Genomic DNA, 12,446 nt, shown 5'->3' on the forward strand with positions numbered 1-12,446 from the left:
GCTGAGTGGTAAGGATCATGCCCTCCACGATGGTGAAATGAAAGTGTTTGATGTCGGCCTGGTGTATGGAATTATGGGCCCACACATTTCTCTTCCTCTTTCAGATCTTGGTGTATAGCCTGGAAGCAGGACGCCGCCTCTTGAAGCTGGGTAACGTTCTCCGTGACTTCACGTGTGTCAACCTCAGTGACAGCCCTGCCAACCTCATGGTCAGTGGCAACATGGACGGGAGGTACGTGAGTTGGAAGGGCATTGCCTTGCAGCCCCACGGCTTCTGCCAAGGCCCGGCCCCCTGGCCCCCACTGCGCTGCTCTCACTGCCCGGTTCTCACTCAACAGCTCTGCCCACCTGAGTTCAGCCCTGATCCCATAAACACTCTAGACTCGGAGAACAAAGTCCTGTATTAGGTAATAGTTGGATGTAGCTATGTCTCTGCTTCATTTCTGAAGCACCACGGGAAGGTTTTCTTTTAAGCCATTTGGTGGACGCAGTTGGTAGAAGGTCCAGGGAGACCACTTGGAATATCTTTTGTCCCCTGCTGCAAAATTTGTTTGGCACTTGAAAGCTCACTTTCTAATATTAAAAACAATAACCTAAGGGATGAATCATGTTCAACAAAATAGGGTTTCCTGCCAAATGATGTCAAGAGTGTATTTCAGAACACGGTGGTGTCCCTCTGGTGATGGAGGGAAAGAGAGACTTCATGTGAACAGATTCCAGTTTCTATTTAGCTGATTAGCAGCCTTCTCTTTAACGCATTGGCTTAGGGAGTCGGATTTTCCCGGCACAGGGGCCTGTGCCAGCCCCGGGCGCCCCAGGAACCATCAGCACGAAAGGATTAAAGTGTTTGAAAAGACCCTCTGAGTCCAAATTTTAGGTTTCTCCCCCCTTCTTCTTTCCTTGTTTTTTTCTTTTCTTTTTTTTTTTTTTTTTTTGGCCAGTTATCTGCTGTGTCTGATCCAGTGCCCTGAAGAGAGGTAGCATGGCTGAGGGCCAGGGGCTGCTGGCACCCCCTCCCCTGGGCCCGGCCCCGGGCTGCAGGTGGCGGGCTGCTCGGAGGCGGGTGTCAGATCGTGAGGCGGGTACTCCTCTGTGCCAGATCCCAGGCCTCTGTCCCACCAGTGCAGCAGCTTGCAAAAATAGTTATTCTGTCAAATAATATTTTCAACTCCCGACCTTCACCTCTAGATACCCACCCCCAATTTAGAGCAAGGAAATGATGTGAGCATGCTTTATTGGGAAGAAAAATAAGGCCTCCTAAAATGGCTGATGTTCCTGGTGCTTGAGAACTGAACTCCTCAGTGTGTGTGGGGGGCACGCACTGGGCTAGCAGTTCTCTTTAGAAACTAGGCTTGACAAGTGGCCCCACATGTGGCACGGCAAAAGAATCAAGTCAGTTTGTAGCTTTAATCCCGCATTTTAGTTTTCAGGTTGAGCTATACAGAGGCTCCAAGCTCCTCTCCTAGGATCTGCACACAGGGACCTGGCAGCTGCTTGTTTTTGAGGAGAGGCGATGTGGAGAGCTCTTTGGGATAGTAGATGATGCTCAGAGTTTGCTTGCAGTGTGAACATTTATATCTTCAGCCACAGTTAGGCTCACCGGAAACCAGAAGGGTGTTGCAGAGAAGAAACCTCTGTTTTCTGCATAATTTCAAAAACATTAAGAAAAAAATTCTACAAAGTTCCAAAAAGCAAAACTTGAATTTGCAGCAAGCCAAGTACTATGTTGAATCATAATGAAGCGATGTGTAGGCATTGTATTAGCTATTATAAGTAATCTAGAGATGGTTTTTATGGGAGGATGTGTGTAGGTTATATGCAAATACCACACCATTTTATATGTAAAGGGGGACTTGAGCATCTGTAGATTGTGGAATTGCAGGGGGTCTTGGAACCAATCCCCCGTGGATACTGAGGGCTGACTGTATACACTCAGTAAGGTGACTTTTCCTCTGGAGCAGGCTGCCTCATTATATACGCACTGCCAGGGAGGTGTTCCATGCATAGTGTCAAAGGGCTCTCTGGTCAGTTTGCAGTCCAAATCTGACTATGTTAAGTCCATTTTATCAGTGAGCCAATGTTACATTTTTTTTAAAAATGCTCTGTCTCTGTGGATAAAAAGAACAGACTAGTGACTTAGAGTTGGAGGTGGGGCATCCAAATTGGCATTTAACCAGTGTGAGTCCTAGAGCAGTGCCAGCTGTGTGCCCACTGCCGGTACATTAGGGGCCAGCCATCATATATAAGAATACTCCCTGAGTCAGGGTTGCTCGGTCAGCAGCTTAGAATATATGGGTTTAAAATCTGTTGTTTTAATAAAAATTGCACATCTAGAAAAAAGGAATGAGGAAGCTAGACTAAGTGTGGTAGAGGGAAGTCTTACATTTTTTCCCCAGAGGTTTAATAGCTATGAGTAAGATCTCATTAGAGATGCTGGCCCAGGCTTGTATAGCTTATGTTTTATGTCAAAAGTGGGAGTAAGGGGTGAAATATTATGAAGAGAACTATGTCCTTGGCTGTCACTTACTGACTGATGCGATTTTTTACAAACCCTAGAACCTTCCTATTTTATTTTAAAAACTTAATTCCCACTGCATTCTCTTAGTGCTTTATAAATAACCTGGGAATGAGATGAACTCTAAAGGTACATAAAACTGCCCCAGATTAAGACAAAAATGTTTTCATTAAAGGAATCAGTTTTAAGTAGTTTGCAAACATGGGTGGAATTTTGCAAGGAGTTTTATTTTGGGGGTGTGGGGGACAGTGGGCTTAAAGTAAAAATGAAAAAGTATCCTATCACTCAAGAAAAACCAGACGCTTGAGGTCAGGAGTTCAAGGTCAGCCTGGCCAGATGGTGAAACCCCGTCTCTACTAAAATATAAAAATTAGCCACACATGGTGGCTCATGCCTGTAATCCCAGCTACTCGGGAGGCTGAGGCAGGAGAATCGCTTGAACTCAGGAGGCAGAGGTTGCAGTGAGCCGAGATCACACCACTGCACTCCAGCCTGGGTGACAGAGCGAGACTCCATCTCAAAAAATAAAGAAAAACTAAAAAATAAACGGAGTCTGATGAAGAGCAAGAGAAAGATTGGGGTGGAAACTGAGTTAATGTTAGAGTATGCTTTTCCCTTGCTGGGAGGGAAGGCTTGTAAAGATGGGAGCAGAGAGAAAAGTGAGATTTTGCATTAAGAGTTTTGTCAGTGTAGATCAATGAGTTTTTCTGAATGCATATTTTGTCTCTTCTCGCTAAGACTAAGAAGAAAAAGCAATGAGTAATGGTATGCGGAGTGATGCACATCGGCGTTAGGACTGGCTGCTCACGTCCATTCCACTTACCACGCTCTCTGGTACTCGGTGGGTGCCTAGCACAGTATATTTTCTATTTATTCTAAGATGTACGTTTAAAAAAAAAATTTTCACATCTATGAAATCAGAATGGACTTTTACAATAGCATCATAAAATGGCAGCATTTTTAAAAGTTACACAAAGTAATGATGCTTCTTGGAATCAGTGGTGTTTTCAATGAAATGAAAGTGTATATTCACTGAAGGCAACAATGAATTAATAGCTTAGGAATTGGGACATTTATGAGAAGCTTGAATGAGTCACTAAGGAAAAGTCTGCAGGAAGTAATCACTTGTTTTTTTTAGTTTAAACCCTATCTGGGGTTTATTAAGCATTTAGAATCTGTATATTTATGTCTTTCACTACATTTGGAGTTTCCTGCCATTATTTCCTCAAATAGTTTTTCTGAATAATCCCTTTCTCCTCTCCTTCCGATAACCTCAATAATGTAAATATTAAACCTTGTGAAATTTTCCAACAGGCCACCAAAGCTCTGTTCATGTTCTTTCCCAAACATTTCTTTCTATTCCTCAGACTGCATCATCTCCGTTGCTCTAACTTCAGGTTTATGGACTCTTTCCTGTGTCATCTCCGTTCTGCTGTTGAGCCTATCCAGTGAATTTTTTATTTCAGATTTCATATTTTCTTGGTTAAAAATTTCCATTTGTTTCTTTTTTTATATATAGTTTCTGTGTCTCTGCTGAGGTTGTCACTGTCAGTATTTCCATGCATTTTACCTTTACCTCGTGGAATGTAGCTACAAGTTCTTTAAAGTCATTGAGGGTTCCCAAACTAGCTTATCTTAGGGTTGACATCTGTTAATGGTCTTTTCCCTTAAGAAAGGGTCACATTTTCCTGTTTGGCTTTTGGTTTGGGGTATGTCAAGTAATTTTGAATTGTATTCTGGACATTGTGGATGTCATGTTATATACACTTTGGATCCTGTTATGTAATCCTCCAACAAATGATTTTTGTTTTGTTTTGCTTTTAAACAGGCAGTCACCCTGGTTAGGTTCAGACGGCAAGTTCTGTTTTACCCTCTGTGGGTGGTGACTCCAATGTCAGTTTGCTTTCCAAAGTTGTTCAGTTTCTATGCTGTTTTTGGTCTGTGCATGTGCCACTTGGGTTGGCAGTGGTTCAGTCTTAGTTGAGCTCTTAAAGCCATTGCTGTCCTGCTTTGAATCTGTCCCACATAGCCCAGGGATGAGCCTGGGATTTATGTGGGTTTAGACACAGTATTATGGGATCCCTTTCTTGAGGTTCCTCCTCTCTCAATCCTTACACTTTCCAGCCTTTAGGGACTCCTTTCCCTTATAGTTCTCTGGTCAGAAAGATGGGGTTTCTTTCAGAGTTCTACCTGCCTGCATCGCCGCCACCATGCAGCATGTGACTGGGGACTGTCCTTGGGGCACAGCCACAAGAAAGAGAAAAAAAACCCCACAATAACCCTCACCCCTATTCTTTGGGGACTGCAGGGGCCCCTTTTTGTTCCTCTGGTCAAAAAGATGGAGTTTCTATTGGAGTTTTAGCTTCCTGCACCACCACACAGTTCTGCATGTTGGAGCCTATACTCAGGGCAAGGCTGCAAGAGGAAAAAGGGAAAAACATGGGAAACTCCTCCCCTATACAGCCACATCCATGGGTTTGACTCTCCTCTGCAATCCATCAGCTTGGGTTGACTCCCCAGAGTCCTCAGGTGTTTGTTTTTGTGTTTTGTCCGTAGGTTTTGCTGGCAGTCAGCAGGAGAGAGGCAGCAGTGGGCTTACACCGTTCTGGCCAGAATCAGAACATCCTCCTTTCTTTTCAGTGAATTAAGTCAGCACAGTAGTTGGCAGTCAAGGGCTCTATTAAATGAGGGCACTTCGTATTCTGTAGCTCTCAGTCTTCTCATCTGTGATCTGCTCATTTTCACCAGTGCAACTGGGGATCTAGCAGGGAGAAGCTTATCCGTGCTGTGCTATGGAGAACCAAGAGTTGGTGCTAAGGGCAAATGTGAGGCTGTAACTGGGTTGCTAAGTCATTGAGCCAGCAAATTCCAGTGTTTTCCCCCATGGTCTCAAGTTTATTTTTTAGCAGCTGTATTGAGATTTAATTTACATGCCACATAATTCACCAATTTAAATTGTACAATTTAGTGTTTTGAGTAGGCCCATAAGATTGTGCAGTTATCACTACATTTTAGAACATTTTTACCCCAAATAGAAACCCCAAATCCATTAGCAGTCACTCCCCATTTCCCTCATCCCCTCCATCTTTAAGCAACCACTCATCTACTTTCTTTCTCTATGGAATTGCCTGAATGTCTCCTATAAATGAAATGATGTAATCTATGACCTTTTATGACTGGCTTATTCCACTCAGCATGTTTTTAAGATAAACCCAAGTTGTAGCATGTATCAGTATGGCATTCCTTTTTCTGGCCAAGTAATACTCCCTTGTACAGATATACTACATTTTCTTTATATCAATTAGTGGACATTTGGGTTGCTTCCACCTTTTGACTATTATAATGCTACTGTTATCATTTATGTGTAAGTTTGTATGTAGATGCATATTTTCAGTTCGGTTGGGGAAATACACTGGGAGTGGAATTGCTGGCTTATGTGGTAATTCTATGTTAAACCATTTGAGGAATTGCCAGACTCTTCTATAGTGGCTGTACCATTTTACATTCCCACCAGCACTGGATGAGTTGTAGTTTCTCCACCTTCTCACCAACACTTGCTACTGTCTCGAATTCTAGATTTGCATTTCTCTGACAGCCAGTGGTGATGAACATCCTTTCACGTGCTTATTGCCTGTTTGTATATCTTCTCTGGAGAGATGTCTATCCAAATCCTCAGCCCATTTTTTTTAATTGGGCTGTCTTTTTATTATTGAGTTATTAGAGTTTTTTTTAATATAGCCCAGGTACAAATCTCTCATCAGATACGTGATTTGCAAAATATTTCCTCCCATTCTGTGGGTTGTCTTTTCGCTTTCTAGATTGTATTCTTTGAAGCACACAAGTTTTCAATTTTGATGAAGTTCTATTTGTCTGTTTTTTTTTTTTTTTTCCTTTTGTCATTTGTGCTATGGATGTCATAGCTAAGAAACCATTTCCTAACCCAGGCTCACAAAGATTAACTCCTAAGTTTTCTTCAAAGGGTTTTATAGGTTTGGCTCTTACACTGAGGTCTGTGATCCATTTGGAGTTAATTTTTGTATATGGTGTGAGGTAGAGACCTAAACTTCATTCTTTTGCATGTGGATATCCAGCTATCCTGGCACCATCTGTTGAAAAGACAATTCACTCCCCAATTCAATTGTCTTGGCACCGCTGTTGAAAATCAATGGACTGTAACTTTGAGGGTTTATTTCGGACTCTCAGTTCTATTCTGTTGATCTGTATGTCTGTGTTCTGGCACTACCACACTGTACAGCTTTTTTATTACAATACCTCACCCTTTCTAAAATAAGTAATGTAACAGTAAACTTCCAAATGTCAGGCATGTTGAATAGTGTCACTGTATATGAAAGTAACAATATGGATATAGGAAATACTCATGACTTAGTTAATAACTAAATGTTTTAGTATTTCCAACTTGGGAGCATGTGCCCTTTTCTTGGCATTCTATAAATTATCATCTTTGTCCACTGGATGGACTTGTTATGGATCTCAGAATTTTGGGTCTAGCAGACCTCTTCAAGACCATCTAATGCTGGTCCAGAAAGGTTCAGTGACCAGTCCGAAGGGCTTGTTAATCTTGGCCACATAGAATTTTATGTTCTCTATACAGAGAACTCTCAATTTCAGAGATACAGCCTTAAAATACAGAGAGCACTAAGCTTAGCCTAGCTAGATTAAACTGGCAGTTCTACCTGAAAATACACGTTTTTCTAGTTGCCGTTTAAAATGAATCTTTCACCAAAGGCCATTGTCAGTGCTTTGTAGATAAAGCTATTGATTTTGGCATATAAGGTTATATTTAAAATCCTCTTTAATATTTAATAGCCCAGGTTCAGTGAGACCAAACAGAATCATATATTGATTTCTTTAAAAAAATACTATTTTTAAAATTAATTTGGTCATAAAAAAAGCCTACATTGTAATACCTTATTGCTTGTTCCCTTTATTTTCTGGGTAGAAATATAGCTGAAGGTCAGGTCCTCCTTAATGAAACTGCTGAGCCAGACACTGAATAGGCTTCAGCTTGCCATCAGCTACAGTGTTCCTCATTATCATATGGGAGTATTTAATCCAAGCCAATAGGAAGCACGCCCTGAGTTGTGACCCCCCCCCCCAATTACAGAGTCTCGGTGCTTGCTTCTTGCCCTGACAAATATAAAGTTGTGTGCTGTGCTCATGCTACTGCTGCCTGCTGTTAGAGAGAGAGTGATTGGGGCGTAAATGTTGCATTTGCTCCATCTGCAAGTGTTACAATAAGTTATTCAAAGCTCTTAACACAGGACCAACCAGAGCGTGCCTCCCTCTCGGTTCCAGCACGTTTTCCTGCCCATCAGATGGATGCTCCTCTGTTGGAGTCTTTGGAAGGTTCTGGTGTCTTTTGTTTTAATTGGTGGGCTACCGCCGACCCCTATGGCGTGATTTTCATTAGAGAGGGGCTGGAGAGAGGGAGTGTTGGAAACGTCCTCCAAGCCCAACCATGAATATTAAACATAATACAATTACAGCTTTCAGACCAATTATTTTTCCTTTCAACGGGCAAAGTTGATGAAATACTCGCTAGATGGGGATTCACAATATCTACCATTGGCTCCTCTTTGTCCCTGGAATCGGTTGTCTTGGCATATTCTGGTGCCCATTTGCTGTGCTACCTGTTTCCCAGCGTCGAGTATTTCGTTTGAGTGCTGAGCCGATGACGGGCTTTGCCAAGGCGCACGGCATTCGGGCCGGTGCTGCGCGCTGTCAGATGTCCGAGGCAGATACCTGTTTCTTCATGTGAATCTGAATGGCTTGGGTGGACTTAGCACACTGTGCTGTCTGCTGTTTCTGTCGACGAGAAGCCAGAGTGGTGCTTCTCTAAGGAGATGTCAGAAAAATGTTTTTCCTTTTTCCCAAGGGGGAGAAGTTCAAGGCTGGTTTGGCCTATTTTTTTTTTTTCGTTAGTGATATAAAATACACTGAGGCCTCATCTTTTGGTTTATTTGTTTATTTTGTTTGGAGCCATCCATGCTGGTATCTAAATACAATAGGAAAACAGATGGCAAACTTTGAACTTCTGGACCAAATTTGTGTTTGCCTTTGTCTCCTTAACAGCCAAACTGTAAATTATGGAGTATAAATATTCAACAGAGGAGCTCTTTATGGAAATCACCATAGCTGAATAGACTCTGATTAACCAAATATGCACTGAAAAGTACTTGGTAAACATTTCCGCTCCCCCTTTCCCCAGTCCTTTTCAAGTTCCCATTATGGCCTAAAGTCAGAGTTCTCTACAGCATTTATACTTTTTCTCTTCTCTGCACACACAGCCTGAGTTTTCTTGCCTCCGCATGCCTAAGGATAGGTGTCTGTAAATGCGACAGAGAGAGACCTTTGTTTGCAAAGTCATCTTCAAGCTCTCTCTGCATCTTTCTGCTCCCAGATCCCTCACTGGCAAGTCAGGGACTGAGCAGCTTTTGTAGCAATGGACCTATTATGTATCATCTATACATTATCATCTTTGTCCACTGGATGGACTTGTTATGGATCTCAGAATTTTGGGTCTAGCAGACCTCTTCAGGACCATCTAATGCTGGTCCAGAAAGGTTCAGTGACCAGTCCGAAGGGCTTGTTACTCTTGGCCACATAGAATTTTATGTTCTCTATATAAAGAACTCTCAACTTGTCCCTGGAATCGGTTGTCTTGGCATATTCTGGTGCCCATTTGCTGTGCTACCTGTTTCCCAGCGTTGAGTATATGTATTCACTTGTGTTGCCTTGTCAGTTACATGGCCTAGCAGAAAGAAGAAACAGTCTCTCCTCTGTGTCCTAAAACGACGTGTTGTTCCATCCTGTTTTATTTCACCTTTTCTAAGAAATAGATGAAAGTATTTTTTTTAATTATGAAACCAAACATATGTATGGGAGCATATATAAGGTACGTGTACAGTTTCAAGAATAACTGAGAATGCCCACGCATCCACCTCTCAGCTCAAGAAAGAGAGTGTGACCGTTGAAGGCCTCCCGGTCATGAATGAATTCTTGTTTTTTAAACATGGTGGCGTCCAGAATAAAACACAAAAGCCTCCTTTATTCCCCTCTTTCTTCTCCAAGGTAATTGTTGTTAATGTTTCAAGTACGTGCTTCCAGAATTTGATCTTTAAAATTGTTTGGTTTTATTTAAACAGGAAGTATGCACATTCAAAATGGGCCTCAAAAGCAGAGTAGCCTAGAGGGCAAAGGACACCCCTCTTCCCAGCAGCCTTGTCAGCTTCCCTCATTGCGACTGCTTAAATGCTGAGTGTTCTCCGGGGGCCGCCCACACACGCACAGCCTAAACGCACATCCCCCAGCACACACCTGTGCGCACGGCTGCCAGTCGGCCTGTGTAGTTCTGCCCCGGGTCCCACTGTATGGATGTACCATAATTGCTTTAACTAGCACTCAGTTGATGAGCTAGTTAATCGTGTCACCTACATCATTCCAGTTCATGACAGCTAAAATGTGTCTGATTTTTCCTGTCAGTCTAATTATCTTTCCTTAATAGGTAATGTCTTTTTCGCTCAGGCTGCTTTTAGGACCTCTTTGTCTTTGTGTTTTCCCATTTTTTAAATTATACTCTTAGATATGTATTTTGTGTTTGATTCGTGTGCATTGAGTCGGCATGCATGTCTTTCATCAGTTCGGGAAACATCAGCTGTTAACTGTCCACACTCTGTTTCTCCTTCCGGAACTTGGGGCGTGTGCTGCACCACCCCTTCGGTCCCTCATGTCTCTTATACCCCCATTCACAGTTGTCATATTTATCTCTTTGTGCTCCATTCTTGGTAATTTCTTCAGATTTTTCTTCTAATTCATGCATTCTCTGATCTGCTTCCAGCCTATCTCCCGAATTTAATTTCAGGGACTATACTTTCATGCTTTTGTATTGAAAACAGGAGTCTCCATACTCCGCTCCCTGCCTTGGGTGGCCCTTCAGTGTGTTTGATGAAACCACAGAGCTGAGCCTGGTGCTTGCCAGCAGCCTCCCCTCCCCTGTCCCAAGTCGCAGCTCACCCTCTCCTGTCTGGTTTTCAGCTCAGGTCCTGGGGAAGTCACTTACTACATGAACTCAGCAGTGCCCTTAAAAGGATTTTATCCAGGATTTTTAAGCGTTTTACAGTAGAACCGTCAACATGTTGTCTGAAACAGAAGCCTCTTTTGCGACTAAGAGCAGTGACTGGCCTTGCGTGTATGTGGACACTTGTGTAGCTACGTCCTCAAAGTCGAACTGCCAGCTCAGAAGTGAGGTGCATGTGGTATTTGGTTGGATATTGCCAAGTCACTCCCCAAAGAAGGATTTCTGCTCGCCTCAGCTGTCTAGGAGTAACCTACCTGTCCATGTCTCCCTGCCACACAGTGCCTCGTAGGGCATGTTACCAAACTTTACCTTTGCTGGGTAGATCGGTGACAAGTGGCATTGCATTGTAGTTTTACTGTGTGATTTATCTTTATTACCAGCAAACTTAAACATCTTACACATGTTTAAAAGCCATTAGTATTTTTCTGTGAATTGCTTTTTCTTATCTTTTCTCTCGATTTAATAATGGGTTGTCAGCCTTTACTAATTTGAAGGCATTTATTATAAGACATTAGCTCTTTTTGTTGCAAACATTTTCCTCAGTTTATCATTGGACTGACTTTCTGATTGTTCTCCCCCAACAGGAAAAAGTTAAACCCTTTTTTCACCTTCTGTACTTTGTTTAGAAAGGCCTTCCTCATTTGAATATGTTTTATAGTTTATGTTTAACTCTTTGTGCTGTCTGTAATTCATGTAATATATGTGGTAGAGCTCCAAGTTGAGAAGATTATTATAGAGTATTTTGCCTCTAACTGCTGTTACAAATGGGACGTTTTCTTTGATTCTATTTTTTAAACTAGATTTTAGCATATCAGTTTATATTTGACTCTGTGTTACTGAATTCTCTGGGACTGTCCCTTCTCACTAATGAGAAGTCTACCCACTTCTTTCCGATTTTTTTACCTTTCATTTTTTCCTTTTGTCTAATTATGTCTGGTTTTTAAAAAGCAATGTGAAGTAATGGTGGTGCCAGTGCCTCACTGTTTCTAAAGACCGCATCTGGAACGGCTGTGACGTTTCATCCCATTGCTCTCGGCTTCCATGGACATGACCACGTGGTTTTTCGTCAATTCCCCTTGTCTGTGGCATCTTGCTGTGGAGTCTGTTCCTGATGTTTCACTCGGATACGTGGTTTTCTTTGATCATGCTCTCAGGGTTAGGCTTTGGTAATAGAATGCTGGCTTCATAGAGAATTTGGAAGCTTTCCTCCTTTTCCTAGGTTGTGGAACAGTTAACTTAGCCCTGGAGGCAGCTGGTCCTTACAGGTCTGGCCAAAGTCACTTGTTCTTTTTTTTGCAGGGACTGTTGCCCCTTGCTGGCTTCCTCAGGCTATTTGTTATTTTATCTACTTGGATTTTCTGTCTCCTGGGGATTCGTTTTGATAATTCTTATTTTCCAAGAAAGCCATTTACTCATCTAAGTTTTCAGATTTGGGGATCTTAAAAATTCAAGAACTAGAAATAGATTATTTCTGAATAGATTATAGTGACTAAAGAAACAATTAAAAAAAAATAGGCTGGGTGCAGCGGCACATGCCTGTAATCCCGGCACTTTAGGAGGCTGAGGTGGGTGGATCCCTTGAGCCCTGGAGTTTGAGACCAGCCTGAGCAACATAGCAAAACCATCTCTACTGAAAATAAAAAAAATTAGCCTGGCATGGTAGCACGTGCTTGTAGTCCCAGCTACTCGGGACGCAGAGGTGGGAGGATCACCTGAGCCCAGGAAGTTGAGGCTGCAGTGAGCCATGATGGTGCCACTACACTCCAGCCTAGGTGATGGGAGCGAGACCCTGTCTTTAAAAAAAAGTAAATAAAAAACAAAACCTATAAAAAG

General features: G+C 42.3%; 1 protein-coding gene across 7 annotated transcripts in view; it reads left to right on the forward strand.

The window, feature by feature from the left end:
• The window catches only part of FBXW8 (F-box and WD repeat domain containing 8), a 120,825-nt gene that overhangs the window by 98,679 nt on the left and 9,700 nt on the right, over window positions 1-12,446 (forward strand). For all 7 annotated transcript variants that reach the window (XR_010114954.1, XR_010114955.1, XM_063614563.1 and 4 more), the window contains one exon: window positions 105-232. Coding sequence is in view for 5 of the 7 variants with exons in the window: in XM_063614563.1 (XP_063470633.1) it covers window positions 105-232 (128 nt within the window). In the remaining 2 variants the exon portion in view is untranslated. The remainder of the gene's footprint in view (window positions 1-104; window positions 233-12,446) is intronic.

This window comes from Symphalangus syndactylus, chromosome 13, assembly GCF_028878055.3.
Source record: "Symphalangus syndactylus isolate Jambi chromosome 13, NHGRI_mSymSyn1-v2.1_pri, whole genome shotgun sequence".
Lineage (NCBI taxonomy): Eukaryota > Metazoa > Chordata > Mammalia > Primates > Hylobatidae > Symphalangus > Symphalangus syndactylus.